At 45.7% G+C, this 20482-nt stretch overlaps 1 protein-coding gene across 1 annotated transcript in view; it reads right to left on the minus strand.

Annotated features, from left to right (window-relative positions):
• cubn (cubilin (intrinsic factor-cobalamin receptor)) overlaps positions 1-20482 on the minus strand; it is a 450080-nt gene that overhangs the window by 343709 nt on the left and 85889 nt on the right. Inside the window, exons 14-16 of the mRNA XM_038796451.1 lie at positions 19111-19276; positions 14038-14263; positions 12550-12680 (exon numbers count right to left, since the gene is read on the minus strand). Of these exons, the coding sequence (XP_038652379.1) occupies positions 12550-12680; positions 14038-14263; positions 19111-19276 (523 nt within the window). The remainder of the gene's footprint in view (positions 1-12549; positions 12681-14037; positions 14264-19110; positions 19277-20482) is intronic.

Here is a 20482-nt window from a genome sequence, read left to right on the forward strand (position 1 = left end):
CTTGTGAATTGACGAATGAGCCGAGAGGAGGTGCAAGAAGTCAGGTGACAGCAAGAACATGACAATAGTGAAGATAGTAAGTCGGCGCTCAATGTGTACTGGCAGTGAGAATGGAAGATGGCATAATGCATTTGTGTAATTGCTCTGAGTGCTGGAGTAGGAAGGAGAGAAAGTGTGGCAAAATGTTAGGTAAGAGTGGGAGAGGAGAAAAGAGGAACTACACTCACCACTGTTGACTGTGTGTGGGCATTTTCTTGTACTGTATTCAGACCCATGTAGTCGGGGGATCCATACAATTCAGAAGGCGGCCATTTGGTCCATCAAGTTTGCATCTACCCTCTAAAAGAGCACTCTATCCAGGCCCACTCTCCCACCCTATTCCTGTAACCCCATATAATCTCATATCTTTGGACACAGAGGGGCAATTTAGCATGGTCAATCCACCTAACCTGCCCATTTTTGGATAGCAGTGATAGTGGCGGGGATACAGTTCACTTAATTCATCATCTCCATCCAGGCTTCATTCACTAGGCTGGGGCCATCATCTTCCCACTTGTGGGAAAAACATTTCTCCCTTACCTATGGTCACAAAACTGCCAGAAAGAAATAGACACTCAGTTTGAGTTCCGTCAGAACTATCCATTTCTAGACCTCATTACAACCTGGTCCAAACACACCAGACAGTAGAATTTTCATAATTTAGGTGAGAGTGACTGCATGTGATATGTTGACTGAGTGTGGCATCTGGAGACCGAGGAAAATTGAAGTCAATGGGAAGTAACATAATTGAAGATGATTTTGATTCATCAAGGCTAATTATCCCAGTCACAGGACCTTCTGCATGAGTTCCTCGGAGCAATGTACTAGACCCAACCATCTTTAGCTGCTCCATCAGCTGTTTCTCCCTTCCATCATAAGATAAGAAATTGAGATGTTCACTGATGATTGCAGGATTAAGTACTATTAACACCTCCTCAGATACTGAAGCAATCCATGTTGCACCCAAAAGTCCTGGACAACATCAAGGCTCACATCCCAAATGACAATGACAATCTCCAACAAGAGATAATCTTACCAACTCCCCTTGACATGATACAGTATTGCCATCTGAAATCCCCACCATCAATATCCTGCTGGTCACTTTTGATCAGAAACTTATACAATCCGGCCACATACAAGTGCAGAAACTGGGTATTCTGAGGCAAGTAACACACCTCCTGACTCCTAAAAGCCTTTTCACCATCAAAAGGAACAAGTCAGGAGTGTGATGGAATATTCTCCACTTGCCTGGATGTGTACAGCTCCAACAACACTCAAGAGGCTCAACCATACAGACCAAATCAGCCCGCTTGATTGGCAACCAAATTACAACTTTAAACATTCACTCCCTCCTCTATCAGTGCATTGCAACTGCAGTGCCTGCCAAGTGCAAGATGTGCTGCAGCAACTCACCAGGAGCCTTCTTCCAGAGCATTTCCCAAACTATCAATCACCACCATATAAAAGGACCGAAGCAGCAGGCACTTGGCAACACCAGCATTATCCTCCATGCCACTTACTATTCGGATTGTAAGTCACCATTGGGTCTCGCTATCTAACAGCATTGTGAGTACCTATACTATATGGTCTGCTGTATTTCATGAATGCAATTCACCTCCTCTTCTCAAGGACTAATTAGTGATGGGTAATAAAAGCTGGCCCTACGGAAACAACCACATCACACAAATGAAGAACATCCAAATCCAAAATTCAAACCCTTCTTTAATTCAGTAAATGAAACATTGATGCAAGGGATGCTTTCATCCTTTAAATATACCATCAGATTGCTGCCAGAAATTACACAACATAAATTGGGCGGGTGGCATCTTTTTAGGCCTGCTGGATTCACAGTTCTTTAGTACTTCAGCTGAAGGTGAACTTTGAGCTTGGCTTTCCTGCCGAGAGCCCAGAATTTGGTACTCACACAAGCCAAAAGATTTGTTTATGTCAATGCTTTCTTCATAGATGTTGCTTTCAGAATTCTTTTTAATCCTGCAAATTAGTTTGCCAGCCAACAAATCGGAATATGGCCTGAAGTTAAAATTGCCAATCTCATACAAATAACGATGTTATGAAGTGCACCCACCTCAGCCACCACCCTCTGCCACATGCACTGATCCCACTCCACAGTAATATTGTTCCCATTATTTCACCAGGGACACAATCGGCTGCCCCCTTTGACCAAGAGGGCAGAGGTATGGAAATTCAGATTTTTGCATCGCCACCTTTGTCCCATCTTTCCTTACACTAATGGATACAATGGTGTTAGACACAGGAAGAGATTCTGTATCTCATAAGGTTAAGTGAAAATTCCCACTTAAAGCTGGTCTCTGGTCGTGTCGATCCTCGTCTAACTTTTGACCCTTGTTTGCTGCCTCCGGTTGAAGTTACAACAAACTAAACAGGAAGCATTGTGCAGTTTCAAAGTCTCCTTCTGTACAGACCAATGAGGATATTTGGTCACCACATCAACAGTTAAGATTAATATTTTGGAGTACTGTTTTGTTGCAGTATCTGAAAGCAATCAGGGATTTCTCTTCAAATAATATTTGACTTAAATTATGGAATTACTGCCATGATATTCAGATTGGTTTCACTGTCGGACTAACACGAGGATTTCTGCTGCAACAGACCATCACAGCTCAGATTTTACACTTTCATGTTTTATATTTTCAAAACTAGGAACATATTATCTGTCATAAAGTAAGTGGTCACATGGAAATCTGTATATATATATATATATATTGGTTTCTATATAATTGTACACACATTTAGAAATGAAAAAAGAAACCTTCCTCTGTGCATTTATTTCTGCCAGCAGTGGAAAATCAGACTGATCCAGACTGGCCGCAAATTGTGCGATTTTATCCTCCTGCCTTTCATTAAGCCATGGAATATCAGCCAACAGTAAACAAAGCACAAAGCACTTTTGTGCAGTTCTGGAAGCATGGAACCATAAAATCATACTGCGCACAGGATGCCAGAACTTTTCCTGCAGTTTAGTGTGCAGCATAGGAAAAGGCTGTGTGCTTTATGAGTCACTGCATAAGCTTCTGCTTGGAAGTTGTCCACTTACATTAAATGTCAAAATTTGCACTCAGATTTTTGCCATTTCTGCTCCATTCCCAAACATGAATACATAGTGACCCTTTCTTTATCTTTGTGAAGCAGGTTCCCCGCAATAATGATACATGTTTTCATCCATGTTATCGATTGTTATCAGACTGGAGTTCATAGCTATTTGAAAAGATACTAATCACTACAACGAGTGATCAGTGGTAACAACTTTTTAAATGGGAAAAATAACATTCTTAAAAGCTGCTTCTTTTCCATCGAGTGGTAGAACCACAAACTGCTCAGCTCATCTGATGATGCCAAAGCTTAACACTTTTCCCCGTTATTACCCATCATCTTAGTGCTTGCGTTTGCTATATTGCATGAAGCGGACTTGTATGGAACACAGCTTTTCAGTTTTATGTTTGATGTAAAATCAAAAAGATGGTAGCGCACATTTGTTATGCCAATAATAATCCTGTTTCAACACACCAACCAGAAACTACAGTCAATGCCGCCTTTGTTACAGAAAACACAAGAAGGGCCATTGAGGGGGCTGTCTTCAAATTTCTTCCAATTAGTCACAGCATATTTTGAGGGTGTCTCCAATACAAATATAAAAATATAATTAACTATTCCAAAGATCAATTTTAATACGTCCCTTTTGATTCACATCCTGCCTCAAATTTGAACCAACGCTTCAGTAATATGGAACTAAGTTACAACATAAACACAATAGTTTTTTAACTTTCTCAGAAAATATTAAAAATAAAAAAAATCCCGTAAATTTATTTTAGTTGCCATCTTTTTAGCCATAGAATACCACACATCTGTGTCGCATTTTCTTTGGAGGGCAAATTATTAAAACTGTTTTTGGAACATTGGATCTGGAAAGACTTTGCAGATTATCAGGCCACTCCCAAAAAGCTCATCCAACTAATTCCAGAAAAGATTTACATATAAGGAAAGGGCTATCATCAAAAGTGAAAACAGGAATTCTAGACTCCATCTTGTGCCCCACCCTTACATTTCAATCTTGATGATTAATGCCTGAAAGGCAAGTTCTTGCAAGACATGAGACCAACATGGAAAAACGATTCAACAGTTTCCTCCTTCAGGGAACTGTAGGAAATGCAATTCTTATTACACCATATGGTGAAAAAGCTATTAAAATGAAATGATCTGATGGAAGGCCAGCCAATTGGCAAGTCAACAGTCTCTCAAATACAACTTAATTTTGCTTTCTTTCAGTTACCCTTCCTTTCCTGAATATGCTGACTCATGCTGGAGTATGGTTGAAGTGTTCAATATTATTAAAGGCTATTTGTCCATAGCTGATTTCAATCCTCTTTTCACCCAATATTGGAGAACAGACAGCAGGTACCATGGGACAGAAATCAAGAACAGAAATCTTTTACCCTCCCAAGTCCAAAAATAACAACCCACTGTATGCCTGGCTGAGATCAGCTGTTACAGGTCAAGAATTGTACCTGAGGCACCCACCTTCTCAGCTATTAATTCGCAGCGATGAATTTCTCTATTTCTGATATTTGTGTAATGATTATTCATTACTGCAGGCCAATAATAAAAGCCTAACATGGATTGCAATCGTGTCACGCATCCATCATAATTTCCAATATATGAGCTGAATGCTGACCCCTGGACTTTTTTTATACCATGAAAACAAATACATAATTCTCTAGGTGAGGAACAGGTAGAGCAAATCTTGTAGAGGAAGGCCAGACAAAAAGCTGGAGATGGGGGAAGTAAGGTGACACGTGTCAGTTCCAGCTTCATGTCGACTAGCTGCTTCCCTTTATTTTTGTCCTGTTATGGTCTGCAATAATCATCAGCAAATCATACAACAAAGCCCTCATATTTCTTCTTTCACTGGAAGTTACAACACTGCTCATCAAGAAACAACAATAACCCCTTTCTTTTTATGTAAATTGGTACCTCTGGCAAAGGTGGGCTGTGAATTTGTTTGCAGCATGTGGTATAACTTAGTGATAGCTTCTTTTTGTAAAACAAAGTCTCCTTCATCAACTGCCTCTCCTACATATTTTGATGTTAGGTTACCAATGAGTAGGCACGGTAGCATAGTGGTTAGCACTGTGGCTTCACAGCGCCAGGGTCCCAGGTTCCATTCCCAGCTTGGGTCACTGTCTGTGCAGAGTCTGCACAGTCTCCCTGTGTCTGCGTGGGTTTCCTCCGGGTGCTCCAGTTTCCTCCCACAAGTCCCAAAAGACGTGCTGTTAGGTCATTTGGACATTCTGAATTCTCCCTCAGTGTACCCGAACAGGTGTCGAAATGTGGCCACTAGGGGCTTTTCACAGTAACTTCATTGCAGTGTTAATGTAAGCCTACTTCTGACAATAAAGATTACTATTATTATTATTATGCATTCCTGGTGCTACCTGACCAGACAGGCAACCTTGCATTGGTCCTCTACAGAAAAGAAAACACGGATATATGGGAATTTCTGAGGAACTGGCATGGAAGGCAAATGCCCAAATGTTACAACTGCAAAATAATTCATAAATAATGTTAAAGCAATGCTATGGATGTTGATGTTAGCCTCTTCCAATTCTCTTCTGTCTATTTTTGTTCAGCAACCCCAGCAAATGTATTTACTCCTGAGACTGGATCCGCATCCAAAGGAGCAGATTTGATCGAGGAAGCACAATGGTGCTGTATCATTAAATATATAAATAATTTGTAAAGAAGTTAAAATTATTGCACGTGGTTTAAACCGAGGTCCTCACAATTCATGTACGTAGCAGTAAATGAATAGATGACCATGTATGGTCACTAATAATGGAGAGCACATTGTTGATTGGGCCACTGAACTGTGAACGCTGGGTCAGTAATGTCTGTGACGGTGCCAAATTCCACATTTAGTTGAATGTCGGGCCAAACAATAACTGATGCATGAGTATTCCTAGTTGTGACCTCTATTCATTCGTTATTTTCTCCTTATCCAATTGAAAACTGGCATTGGATCGCTCTGGGAAATCCCCATGCTGATCAATTTGCTTGTTGTAAATGAAATAAGCAGCTGATAAAAAGACAGTTTCAGGAAAAGCAATGAAATCAGGGCGGAGGAACTGCAGGATGCAATGCAACATTCAAACTACAGATCCAGTAAGATGAACAATTGCAATCAACACTATCAAGTCGAACCCAGAGAAAAAACCAGACCACAAAATCATGCCTGCACATATTTTATTTGGGCTGGCAGTACAACACTGCAAAAATGGACCAATTTTGTTAGAAATCAGTTTTCAAAAATTTGCATTGCGGCAGGGGTATAGGGCTGGACTTCCGCCAAGTCAGGATGATGTGGGAACCTTCACAAAATGGTGGGTGTGCCTCGATTTCAGATTTCCAACCCCATTCCCAAGATTTCCAATTTTCATGAGTGCCTTTAAAAGGTGCGGGCTGGTTCTGACTCTAAGTCCATCATTTGCATTCCCAACCTGGTTGACTCCATTGCAGAGATAGACATGTCCGAGCCCTCGCAATTTTCGTGGAGTGAGACCAGCTTTCCGATAAGCTGTTGTTCACGGTGCCCAATGCTGAAGTGCATCCCCAAACTAACACTGTGTCCCCACATGCCCCTACACGCACCCAAGCCACTCCCATGGCCCCTCATGTCCCTATACCAAGTTATGGCCCCCAAAACATCCTCCATGGCCCTTACTTCCTTCTATGCTAAGGCTTGGCACTTTCCATGCCATTCACCCACTATACACTATATATAACTAATGAATAATATAGTGACAGTGGAATGTATTTAAAACAGCGCTTTAAAAAGTAATTGATAACTTTCTGCTTTTTAAAAGATATTTATTTTTATTACAGGCCAATAAAATGGTAAATTATCCAGTAAAATATCAATAGCAGAAACTGCAAGCACTTGAAACCTCTTTATCCAGTGTAAATAAATATTGTGACATTGATAGCATGTACGAGTGTCAGAGCTGTAAATTAAGCAATACTTTTCCTGGGCTTAGGTGACTTAATAGGCAAATATATTTCTGTATTCTCAGCCAAACCTTATTATGTATTCTAGGCTGAGAATTCAGACATCTATTAGATTAACCAATATACTTGCAGTTCAGCTATTGCCACTTTCAAGGATCTGGATGATTGGCACCGTTATTTGGCTGTAGTAAAATTTGTTTATTTTAAGAAAGTGGAAGGATCATAGAATTTACAGTGCAGAAGGAGGACATTCGGCACCGGCTCTTGCAAAGAGCACCCTACTCAAATACACCCCCCACCCCCACCTTATCCCCGTAACCCAGCAACCCCACCCAACCTTTTTGGACACTAAGGGCAATTCAGCATGGCCAATCCACGTAACCTACACATCTTTGAACTGTGGGAGGAAACTGGAGCAACCGGAGGAAACCCACGCAGACACGGGGAGAAAGTGCAAACTATGCACAGACAGTGACCCAAGCCGGGAATTGAACCTGGGACCCTGGAGCTGTGAAGCTACAGTGCCAACCACTGTGCTAGGTATCAAGGAATTATTTTTTTAAAAGCCATTTTACACAACCTACTATCACTGCTTTTAGACAGTATGTAATGGAAGAATGTATAAGAAAGAAACATAGCTTGATGTGGGGACATGGGGTGCTTTAGTAGGAGGGTAACAGGCATGAGGTGGCATGGGGAATGTGTGAGGAGGTGAGAATGTGAGCTGTGGAGGGCCTTTCTGCTTTTATTATAACTAGGACAACGTCCCACAGCAGCAAGGCAGGCTTTTTATACAGCCCACCTCTGCACCTGGCAACCTCTGTCACCACCTCCAAAATCATTGCAGGATTAGTTGTCCCAACTGCAGGTCACATCCGCCCTCACCACAATGAAAATCACGGCCAAGATTCTCCCTCTTGGGGACTAAGTCCCTATGCCCGACGGAAAACGGGCGAGAATCACTCTGGACTTTTTCCTCGAAAGCCCGGGGTGATTCTTCATTTTCCAGGGGGCTAGCAGGGCCCCGGCACGTGTCCCGCAGCTCTGGCTGCTGGCGGGGCCGTGCTGTCCAGCCCGCCCGGCAGCCACAAGCGGGTCCACGCATGCGCGCAGTGGCCCACCTCGGCGCAGGCACCGCCGACATGGCGGAGCCACACAGTGGGCCACGCAGAGTAAGGTAGGTCCCCCCCAGGTCGCAATGGCCACAGCTGAGGCCACCCCCCCCCCCCCCCGAAGTCAGATTCCCCCGTCCCCCACCAGGACTGCCACCGGTCGCCAAAGAATCGACGGCCTGGCATCGGAGCAGCGTGGCGGAATTTTCCGCGCCCACGCCGCTTCTCAGACCCAGCCCCGGCTCGGAGACGCCCGCCCCACATCTCGCAAGTTGGCCGGCCAATCCGGGAATTTTCCTGGCTCCCACTCCCTGCCTAAAAAATGAAATTCCAACCCATAATGAGTCTCTTGGGTCGAGAAGCAAAGTTTCATTAAAATTCAACACATTTTAGACTGCAGATTTGTGCTCCCTGTGAATAAGGAAAATAGGCCGGTTCATATGAATATGTGGCCCACCCTAGCAAAAGTCACGCATGCACATTTAGAGCTGAGTCATCCCATCATCTAAACAAGCTACAATGGTTCAAACAGATACTGAGAGACAAATGGCAATTATATCCCAGCCCACTGAGAGAGACTAAGATTTGTCAGACAATTTAAGGCAGTCACTCGAGGTTGCCATATGTTTGGAAAAAGGCTTAATTAGTATCTATAATCAAAGGTAACTAAACAGTTACCTGCACTTGCATAAAGTATTCCATTTCCGTGTAAATTAATGGAATTATTTACTGGGAGAAAATTGAGAATTATCTGTACAGCAATAACTTAGAAAACAGCATTCAATGTTAACTAAGAAGGCAAAAAAGTCTGCCCATCTTAAAATCAATCTTCTCAACAACTTAAGAGTGGACACGTTCATCTTCCTATCACTTTGCCTAAAAAATCATGGAAATAGCAGTGGGCCACTGTGGTCAAATAGTTTCTCACCTAATCATTCGTCCTTGCTGCCTAAAGTTACATGTGCAGGAGCATTGGTATTTTTTCAGTGGAAAAATACCTGCTCTAGTATTTAATCTTGGGAATCTTTTGTACTGTTTGCTGATTCTTCAGCCGATAGATTGCTGCAAGTCTACACGTTCTACCATTCATCACTAATGCCATAAATACCACTTGGGTCAACTTTTGCATACATGGTTTAGAATCATAGAATTTACAGTGCAGAAGGAGGCCATTTGGCCCATCGAGTCTGCACCTGCTCTTTTTTGAAAAAGAACCCTACCCAAGCCCACACCTCCACCCTATCCCCATAACCCAGTAACCCCACCCAACACTAAGGGCAATTTTGGACACTAAGGGCAATTTAGCATGGCCAATCCACCTATCCTGCACATCTTTGGACTGTGGGAGGAAACTGGAGCACCTGGAGGAAACCCACGCAGACACGGGGAGAACGTGCAGACTCTGCACAGACAGTGACCCAAGCCGGGAATTGATCCTGGGACCCTGGAGCTATGAAGCAATTGTGCTAACCACCATGCTACCGTGCTGCCATCAATACTGTTTAATACAGTAAAGGTGCAGCATTTGGCTCTGGCAAACCCACAGGAGAAAGAATTGTCATCACTAAGAGGATAGTATCTTGCAGCTGTAAATAAATGACTGGAAATTTGGGTTTTGTTGTCACATTTAATTTTTTCCTCCAATTACTGCATCAAGTAATACTTAAAATATTCTGCACCAAAATGTGAAAGTGGAAATTTCTTCACCCATATTCATGTCGACTTACCACAATTTTCATAGAATCTATACTTTAGGGATGAATGTTTTATTCCACATACACTTAGTTCTGGATTATAAAAGTCATTCAAGCACATCATCTGTACTTCTAAATTTGGGGTTTTAGCAATTATTGCACAACATACTTGAACTAGTAAAGTGTTCCAGTTAGACAGTTTTAGATAGCCAAAAATCAAATCAACCATCAGTGATGAGGTATTTGATTTACACACTTTCCTTCCTCCACTGGCAGACTGGTACAAAAGGTAAAGTCACATGGGATTTGGGCTGTGCTGGCTAGATGGATAAAGAACTGGCTTGGCAACAGGAGACAAAGAGTAACAGTGGAAGGGTGTTTTTCAGAATGGAGATCTGTAACTAGTGGTATTCCACAGGGATCCAGTGCTGGGACAACGGTTGTTTGTCATATATATAAATGACCTGGAGGAAAATGTAGAATGTCTGATTAGCAAGTTTGCAGATGACACTAAGATTGGTGGAGTTGCAGATTGTGAAGGGGACTGTCAGAGAATACAGCAAAATATAAATAGATTGGAGAGTTGGGCAGAGAAATGGCAGATGGAGTTCAATCTGACAGGTGTGAGGCGATGCGTTTTGGAAATTCAAGTGTGAATTATACAGTAAATGGCAGAATCCTGAGAAGCATTGACATACAGGGGGATCTGGGCATTCAGGTCAAAAGTTCCATGAAACTGGCAATGCAGGTGGATAATGTGGTCAAGAAGGAATGCGGCATGCTTGCCTTCATTGGCCGGGGCATTGAGTGCAAGAGTTGGCAGGTCATGTTACAGTTGTATATAACTTTGGTTGGGCCACATTTGCAATATTGCATCCAGTTCTGATTGCCACCCTACCAGAAGGACGTGGATGCTTTGGAGAGAGTGCAAAGAAGGTTTACCAGGAAGTTGCCTGGTCTGGAGGGTGTCAGCTATGAGGAGAGGTTGAATAAGCTAAGATTGCTCTCGTTGAAAGGTGGAGGCTGAGGCGAGACCTGATTGAGGTCTATAAAATTATGAGAAGTATAGACAGGGTGAATAGTCAGAAGCTTTTTCCCAGGGTGGAAGACTCAATTACAAGGGGGCGCAGGTTCAAGGTGAGAGGGAGAAAGTTTAGCGGAGATATGCGGTGAAAGTTTTTCATGCAGAGGGTGGTGGGTGCCTGTAATGCCTGTAATGGTGGAGGCAGGCACAATAGCAACATTTGATATGTATCTTGATAGACACATAAACAGGCGGGGATTGGAGGGATACAGATTGTTTGGGGAATAAGTAGTAGGTCTAAATAAGAATCTGGATCTGTACAGGCTTGGTGGGCCAAAGGGCCTGTTCCTGTGCTGCAATGTTCTTTGTTCTTTGTCATTTTAAGAACAAAGGCCTATAATCAATCACTGTCGGTACTAATGTCTGTAACGATACAGGTAAATACAAATCATTTGACTAGCCTGAGCAATATGATATCTAACATGTCTTTTACCAGTGATTCATCATGCTAAAACTCCCTTCTGGATCAATGAGATCCACACTCAGAAGGACAAGAACAGGAGCAGACCATACAGTCCCTCGAGCCTATACCACCATTCATGGATCATGGTCCTGTATCTCAACTCCATTTACCCAACCTTTCCCTCTATCCTATGATACCTATGCCTAAAATAAAACAACCACGGCTCCTGATTTCTACAACCGTTTGTGTGTAGAAGTACTTCCTAATATCCCTTTTAGCAGCAATGATTACATCCCACATATTGCAAGGGCTCCAACATAGTTGATACTCAATTCAATAATGAGACTATTAATTTTTTCCTTTCCTACCAAAAACAATTCCTCTGTAAATTGTACTGCATTTAGATCAAAGCTCTGTGGGTGACACGACTCAATGTGCCGCATCCGAAAAATTCTCAGTGTCCATAACTTCCTGGTTCCCCTGTGTCGCTTTTAGGGATCCCCTAATGATGGGCTGGGGAATCCTTCTTGAAAGTTCCCAGATAAGGGTTTACCTGAAAATTGCCTAGAAGTGCTAACTTTATCTGGACAACTGTGCTAGGCTGGGAATCATCTTAAAGAAGCAATTTAAATCCCGAACTTCAGATGGTTCTGCCAGTTGTACCCTGCAAGTTACTCTGAAAGAGTTTGAGGGGACAAAAAATCACTTCCAACTCCAGAGTAACTATTTAAACAACGAGACCTAGCCTCGCACACACGTGACCTCCCAGGGATCCATCACACCATCCCCACCTCCCACCCAACCTGACGTCGCTCCCCCCCCTCCCAACCCGACCACCCCCAGGCCTGACCTGACATCCCGCACCTCCCCCCCTCCGCCCAACACCCCCCTCCCGGCCTGAATCCTTCTCCTCACAGATATAATTGGAGACCCTTATTTTGAAATTGTGCACCCTAGTTTGAGATTTCTCCATTCCAAAAGATTAGTTTGGTATGCCAAAACTGTGTGCCAAAAACAGTGCCAAAGCAGAGATTAGTGCAGTTAACAAATATAATGTAATGGATTCTTTAAGGAAACAGGATTCAACAGCATTGACCTTATCATTATCATCTTCCCCATTATTATGATACAGAATCACTGCAGCAATATTACAAATTTTATACAGTAGCAGCATACCTGAGGAAGCAGTAAGGGAATCATAACTTGCGGAGAATCCCTCAGTGGCTATGCTTGAATCCGACACAAAAAGAATGCTCATCATACTGCCACTGCTGGTTATAGAAGGAAGAATAGACCTACCACAGAACCTATGATATAGGTGAGAGAAATGTGGACTTTACTATCAAAAATTTTAATTTCTCTTCAATGATTAAAGCAAGCATTTACTATAATAATACAGAGTACACTTTATTTGTAGATAACATGAACATATGGAAGGTTGGTGGCAATGTGGGAAATACATAAGAACAAAATGTGCTGCGTCACAGGTGTCAAATACAAGTTTCTGAGCTGCTGTGGAAATTCAATCAAGACAAGCAAGGCAGGGCGGCATGTGGCACAGTGGTTGGCACTGGGACAGCGGCGCTGAGGACCCGGGTTCGAATCCTGGCCCTGGGTTACTCTCCGTGTGGAGTTTGCACATTCTCCCCGTGTCTGCGTGGGTTTCACCCCCACAACCCAAAGGTGTGCAGGTTAGGTGGATTAGCCACACTAAATTGCCCCTTAATTGGGAAAAAAAATAATTGGGTACTCTAAATTTATTTTTAAAAAGACAAGCAAGGCTTTTCACCAAAACGAAGCGAGGGAGGTCTGGAAGCCAATTGAAGATTCACGTTAGAAGGACGAAAGGATTTTGTCTCATGCCAACTAACTGCAACTGGCATTGAATTAGTTGTATGGGGAGACAGTTACATTCTCCTAAAAATAGTCCTTTTATCCGCAAACAAATAGGGAAAGACGGACAATAGTCTGTTCATTACATCACTTCCTGAAGTTCTCCGTCCATTAATTTCATTATGAGATCTTTGTCAATGCTCCTTTATGGTGACTTAATAGTCAATCGAGAATCAAATTTCAGTTCACTGGTAACAACAAGAACCATTCCTGACCAATCATTATATATGCATTGCTTTATTTGTTGCCTTCTTTTGCATTTTCCCAGTTTTAATTATATTTGCTAACTGTTCCTAGGACTGGAATTCTCCAGCCGGTCGCTGGCGGTGGGATTCTATGGTCCCGCTGCCCATGGATTTCCCGGCGCATGGGGTGGCTTCAATGGGAAATCCCATTGACAAGGAATCCCATTGGGAGCAGAGAATTCCACTGCCAGCAAACGGCACACCAAATTCTCTCTCCTCACCAGCAGCAGCAGGACGGACTCGCAACGGAGAATCCCACCCCAGATTATCTAATGCCCCATTAAAGCTGACACTTAGAGGGACACAGTGTACTGTGGACTTTCTCTGCTCCCTGTCAAAGAATGCCATCAGGCACGATTCTCCGGCTTCATTGGGCTCTCACTCGAGAGTAATTTAGTGCCATGGTGAATGATGGTAAATAATGGCAACTTGGGTTTGGAAGCACCTCACAATGCTGGATACCCAGGAAACTTGAGTAAATATCATTACTGTACTTTCAACAGACACAAAACTTATCATTCCTTACCTTCCTATTCGTCTGCCAGAACTAATGGTACCATTATCATATAACTCAACATAATCCTTGGTGCAGTTCATGTGATATTCAATATTAAAGGAGGTGAATGTAAGACGGATGACTTTTCCAGGCTGAACTGAAATATACCAGATACATTTTGCACCATGTGGATAGTTTGTTGGGTGTCCAGGGCTGGTAATGGTGCCGACTGATTGTGTCAGGACCTCACCACAACCTACAAAGAAAATGATTACTTTTTCAATCACTGTTTGGAACAAAGAGGAAGCTCAAATGATAAAGCATTTTACATTCTTATTCTGACAATTCTGATCATTTCTTTAAAGAGTATGTCCATAGCATTTCAGACAAAATATTAAGGATCCATTAACAGAATGTGATCATCTCAACTCAGAGTTTACACCAGAGCCCTTAGACCTAACAAGTTCTCTGCAACTTTCAAACTACCAGGCATTTCATGTCATAAATCAAACATAATTATGTTTATAGTCTGCTTTAATAAATGTCTGTATGAATAGACCTCAAGAAGCTCCTTGATTTATAAATCCAACAGTACAGCTCCTCTGATCATTAAGTGAGATTTTCAAGATGAATAAAATGGTGCTTAACATAACCAGAGAAACCAATGCAAGAAGCAACATGCAATAAACATTCATGTCAGTTTATATAAACCACGTGAATAACATTTCCAAGAAAACTTAGCTTTCAGAATCCAACTTCAGCAGGTGAGGCCCATGGACCTGCAGTTTGTTTCTCTGTTCCTGAGACTAAGTGTTGATGTCAGCGCAGGATTCATGGAGTTCCACGACAACAAAACTGGCGCCGCACCTGGAGCGAATCAGCTACTGATGAGGGGCTAGCACCAACACCACGTGGAACACAATCGATTCCAATGAGAAACGGTGCCGATTCGCCGGGCCTGAGATTGACACTCAGGAAGCTGACAAGCTTCAGCTGCATTAACACACTTCACTCCCCACACACACCATCCCAGCCAACAAGATGGCAGCGAGGGAGTGGCATCCTGTTTCACTGACGCCGGGCTTGAGACCCTCCTGGACGTGGTGGAGGAGAGGCAGTTGACCCTGTACCCCGGCCTGGGCAGGATCTGACAGCCGTGCCATTCGCCGTGCCTGGGCGCAGCTGGCAGAGGCGGAGAGTGCCACCAGCAACACCGTCCGGACCGGCCAGCAGTGCCGGAAGAAATTGCACAACCTCGTCAGGGCGAGTAGGCAACACTGTGTGCCTGGCACTAACCAGCGTCCCACACACCCGTAACCGAACCCCCTGCCCCACGCCGAGGGCGACCAAACACCCACACTGCACCACATGCCGGCACCCATATCGTCCGCCATGGCCGGGTGCCCTGGCCACTGACGCCACCAGCTACCCACCTGCTGGGCTGCATGCGTCAGACCATCTAACACTAATTTTTTGTTTCCTCCCACCCCCCACACCCCACAAAGGAGAAGGTCACTGATAACCGCCGCGAGTAGGAGAACAATGGAGGGAACCCTCCGGACCTGTGGCCCTTCATTGTGTCAGAGCAGACATGGTCGGCGGCCCAGAGGAAAAGGAGGTCGCCGGGCTGGAGGTCTGCCACGGGCAAGGAAGTGAGACCCTACTGAGTTTCAGTTACCCCGTGACATGTGTGTCAACCCCTCCCACCCTCACCTTCACCCCCAAACCAACCTAACCCCCACCCTCACTACCAGTATCACCCCCACACTCATGCCCACACCACCCTCACCCTCAGCCTCACCCTCAACGTCACACCACCCTCAGCCCCCACTACCTCCACCACCCCACCAACCACTGGCCCGCAGTCTAATCATGCATCTTGTCTTGTGTCTTGCAGGATCTGCTGGAGATGGGGCCGGTCCGCCCGTGCCCCCCGCCCCCAACCCGTACCACAGCTGGAGCCCCCTCATGAGCCGAGCAGTGACTCTGAGAGCAGCTCGGACGGCAGCCCCCAACCCGAGACTTTGGACATCCCGGAGCTGGAGTCGGAGGATGACACAGATTTCCTGTCACAGCTGTCTCCAACACCCTCCACCATCCCAGAGACACTCACCTCGGTTGGGCACTTTAGTGAAGAGGCTCCTGGGACACTCTCTGGTGCGCACCACACTACATGCTTCGGTACAGCAGGTGGAGGTAGGAGCACCTGAGGGGGCAGACAGTTGAAGGGCAGGCCGACCTCCGGAACTAGCTGCCGTCCAGACGGATTTTGGCCTTCTGGAACAAACAGTCCCATTGATTGTGGAGATGTAGTTGCAGAGCCAGGGACTACATGAGGGGTTGTTGGTGAGCATCCAGTACCTGCAGGTTCAGTTGGAGGAGTCCAACCGCTTGTAGGAGCAGGAGGTGGTGCCGACCATGCGTGCCACCCAGGCCAACACCGCAAAGATGGCGTCTGCGGTGGAGGCATTGGTGGGGAAGGTTTTTGGCGATGGGTCAGCATGTCCAAGGCCTTGGGAACTCTGTGCAGGCGCTGGCTGAGGCCCATGACAGGGTTTCCACCTTACAGGCAGCCATATGCGAGAGCCACATGGAAATTGCAGCAGTGCCCCTGAGCGTGGCCCAGTCACAGTAGGCCATGGCTGAGAACATCGGCCTTATTGCCCAGGCGCTGGCCGACATAGCGCAGGCACAGAGTGAGGTGGTCACTAGCTGATGTGACACAGACCCAGAAGATGGTGGCACAGTCAATGGATAATATGGCGCAGTCTCAGACGCAGATGGTCCACTCCCTGGCTCCATAGCTACAAGCATGCAGGCCCCGGTCAAGACCAGAGCGGGCCTCCATGACTGGCAGCGCCAGGTAGCGGGGAAGCCTCAGAGATTAGCTTCACTTACACCTCCGCCCCATGGAGTAGCTCAGGGGGCCACTGGGCACCCCGAGGGAGGAGGTGGTACTGGGGCCTGTGCCGGTGACTCCCACAGGGGACGTGCCGGAACACGCAGCACCTCAGACTCCGCCCCTGCTGTCCCTGGCACATCTGGTGAACAGCGGGCAAAACAGGGTGGCACCATGTCACCTGGGACACCTGAGCAGCAGCCGAGTCCTTCCAGGCCTGGTTGCCCAAGCAGACATGCGCCAATGGGGACCCAGGTCGCAGGGCAGGAATCACAGCATGCCGCCTCCACTCTGATGTACCATCTGGGCATCCACCTAGATGTAGCGTTAGGGCCAGTAAGGCCAGAAAATGAGACACCAGTTAAGTTGCAGAGCACAGTTTAATTATAGTAGGTAGGGCACGACTCTGTTTGTATGTTTTCACATTAAACATCTGTTCACACTGTTACAACCTGCCTCAGTGCTCATCCAGATGGGTGTGAGGGATGGACTGATCTGGGCTGGCCACAGCGGGGGTGCAGGGTGGGCGAATGGGCAGACATTATGTGTGTCCTTGGCAACCCAACTTCCCCCTCTCCCGACCGTCGCCACCACCGCCACCCCAGGGATCCGATGGAACCGTGTGATGGAATGTCCAGTTCACATGCAGGGATCATCCAGGTGGATGGTGGAAAGTGCTACTGTGGACAGGACGCAGACGTTGTCATACAATGCGGAGCACCAGAGCTCATTGCAGAGTGGGTTGTCATCATCCTCCATCCCATAGACCAGACCCGGTGTTAATGCCAAACCAGGGTCGGCACCCTGTAGGTTGGCAGGTATGTATCATGAAGGGGGTTGCAGGCAGTGGGTGGGGGGATGGAGGGGGGGTTTTGGCCGGGTGAGGGGGATAGGGGTGGGATGTGGTGCCCGTGCCCCTCGCCAGTTTCCCCACCCCTCCTATGCGGTGACCCTGGAGGCGATCAGGGTGTCCCGTGCTTATTGGCCCTGGTGCACACATTGTGCGGCCTTCCATGCCTGCCTGGGCCTCATGTCCTTCCCACCTTCCCCCTTGCCTGCATCTTCCTCACCAGATGAGGACTGTCCTTCATCCTCCTCCTCCAGATCGTCGCCCCTCTGCTGAGCAATGTTGAGGAGGATGCAGCAGGCTGCCATGATGCGGGCGAGCCTCTCAGAGCAGTTCAGGAGGCCAAAGCACCACTCTATCACGCTCCTGGTTACGGCATGGGCATCGACGTAGCAGGTCTCCGCGCCAGTCTGTGGCCTCCAGATAGGTGTCATCAGCCACGACCGCAGTGTCACCCAGGAGCCAACCTCTCAGCCGGGGGAGGGGTTGCAGTGCATCTCAAATTGGTCAGGAATGGTCGAGTGTCGCCTCGAGGTCCCAGGTTCCGGCGCCGAGGTCCCAGGTTCGATCCCGGCTCTGGGTCACTGTCCGTGTGGAATTTCCACATTCTCCCCATGTCTGCATGGGTTTCGCCCCCACAACCCAAAGATGAGCAGGTTAGGTGGATTGGCCACACTAAATTGCCCCTTAATTGGAAAAAAAATTGGGTGCTCTAAAAAACATTTTTTTTAAAAAAAGGAATGGTCGAGTGTGCCGGGATGAAGGCGTTGCGCACACTTCCCGGGTATAGGGCGCAGACGTGCATGATGCAAATTTGATGGTCACATATCAGCTGCAATGTTCGTCGCGTGGAACCCCTTTCAGTTTGTGTAGAACAGCCTGTGATCTGCAGGTGCTCGTCGGGGATATGCATCCCGTCGATCACCCTGGATTCGGGGCGTGTCAGCGATGGCAGTGAACCCTGCTGCCCGGGCATCCTGGAGGGCTCAGTCCATGCTGAAATGGATGTATTGCGCTGACTGGGCATATAGGGCTTTCGTGACGGTGAAGATGCACCTGTACACTGAGGTCTCTGAGATCCCAGACCTGTTCCAGGAATAACTATCTATGGAAACAGATGAAACACTGCCTTGTGCATCACTCGGTATCGAAAGAGGATCAACAACTAGGATGCAGTGGATCTGCATCGGTTACATGGGGTAATAGCTTAACTTTCCTCTCATGCTTCTCCTAAGGATGGATCAACACCTCCAGCAGAGTCTTGCAATTTTGGGCCCAGTAGGCCAAAGTGTTTCTTAAGAAGGTTAAAAAGAGGGAAGAGGTCATGGGTGACAATAATGAACATATTTTAAAGTACCTTTCTCTGCTGATCCATACGCTGCTTGAAATCCAGGCTTACTTATGTTAGAGTCTGTCTTGAACTTGATGAACATTGAGCTTTGTGTTGAACGGACTATTGGTGGAATTATGGTCCCACAATATTTACCAATTAGTGGAGAGTCGACGACAGAACCATCCTGGACCTGGAACAAACAAAAATGAGTGAAAAGCATCATCATAAGCTCATGAACTAATGAAACACTTTTCTACAGACACAGAATGAAAAAATACAATTGCCAATTGAATCCATGTACTCATAACTCATCTCCTAGGAAATTACAGGAAAACATACAAAATTGTGTATTGTTATTCATTACTTCATTTGGAGAAAATATAAATAACTCTTCTGAACGAAACAGTTCCTTCAAAACCCATGCTTTCTTGGTTGGTTTCCTCCAGCAGCTCCGGTTTCCGCCCACTGTCCAAAGGTATGCAGGGTAGGTGGATTGGTCATGCTAAATTGCCCATAGTATCCAAAAGGTTAGGTGTGGGTGTGGGGTTACAGGGATGTGAAGGGGTGGGGAGTGAGCCCTTGGTAGGGTGCTCGTTCAGAGAATCGGTGTCGACTCGATGGGCCAAATGGCCTCCTTCTGCACTGTAGGGATTTTATTCTATGACTACACCCCTTGGGATGAAGTCAGGACCGCCATCATGAGCCACAGACCATAAGTAGCAACAGTTGCTAAGTGCCAAGGGAAACTGTTTAAAAGGCCCCCTCACCCCCACTCCTCATCACCCACCAATCACTCCCCATGAAACTTCCATGCCCCTATGCAAGTCATGCCAGTCCATGTCCCCTACCAACCCCATGTCCCCTTATAGCTCCATGCAAACTTAATGGAAATTCATGCCAATCCCCTTACCACTCTTTGCTCTTATACCCTTCATGGCAATTCACCCAGTAAATGGGCCGATTTCAAGAGCCATGTTGAGATTAAATAAAACAAATGTTGAAATATCCAGTATAGCCTTTACTGGATTAAAACACACTCCCATTCATGAAAGTGCACTCAAACCTTTTGCAAACCATCAAGTAGTTAAACCCCCCCCCCATAAAAATAAACAGACTTGTATTCATAACCCACATCAAAGTTAGGTAATGCTTTCATAACCTTTTTGAGTTGCATTAAGGATACCTTTCTGGGGTAATTGTAGGTTGTGGCGAGCAGTCGAGTACTAGTAGAGGCATAATAATAATCCTTGGGGTAATGTCAACAAGCAACTATTGCAACGGATAGAACACTTCTTTTTCAACTCTCACTGATACAGGCAGCCGTTTTTTTTAGTTTCAAAAGGGCTGAGGAGTTAAATAACTTCACAGCCCGACAGTTCTATAGACCTGTCCTTCT

The sequence above is a fragment of the Scyliorhinus canicula genome, chromosome 5 (genome assembly GCF_902713615.1).
Source record: "Scyliorhinus canicula chromosome 5, sScyCan1.1, whole genome shotgun sequence".
Taxonomy (NCBI): domain Eukaryota; kingdom Metazoa; phylum Chordata; class Chondrichthyes; order Carcharhiniformes; family Scyliorhinidae; genus Scyliorhinus; species Scyliorhinus canicula.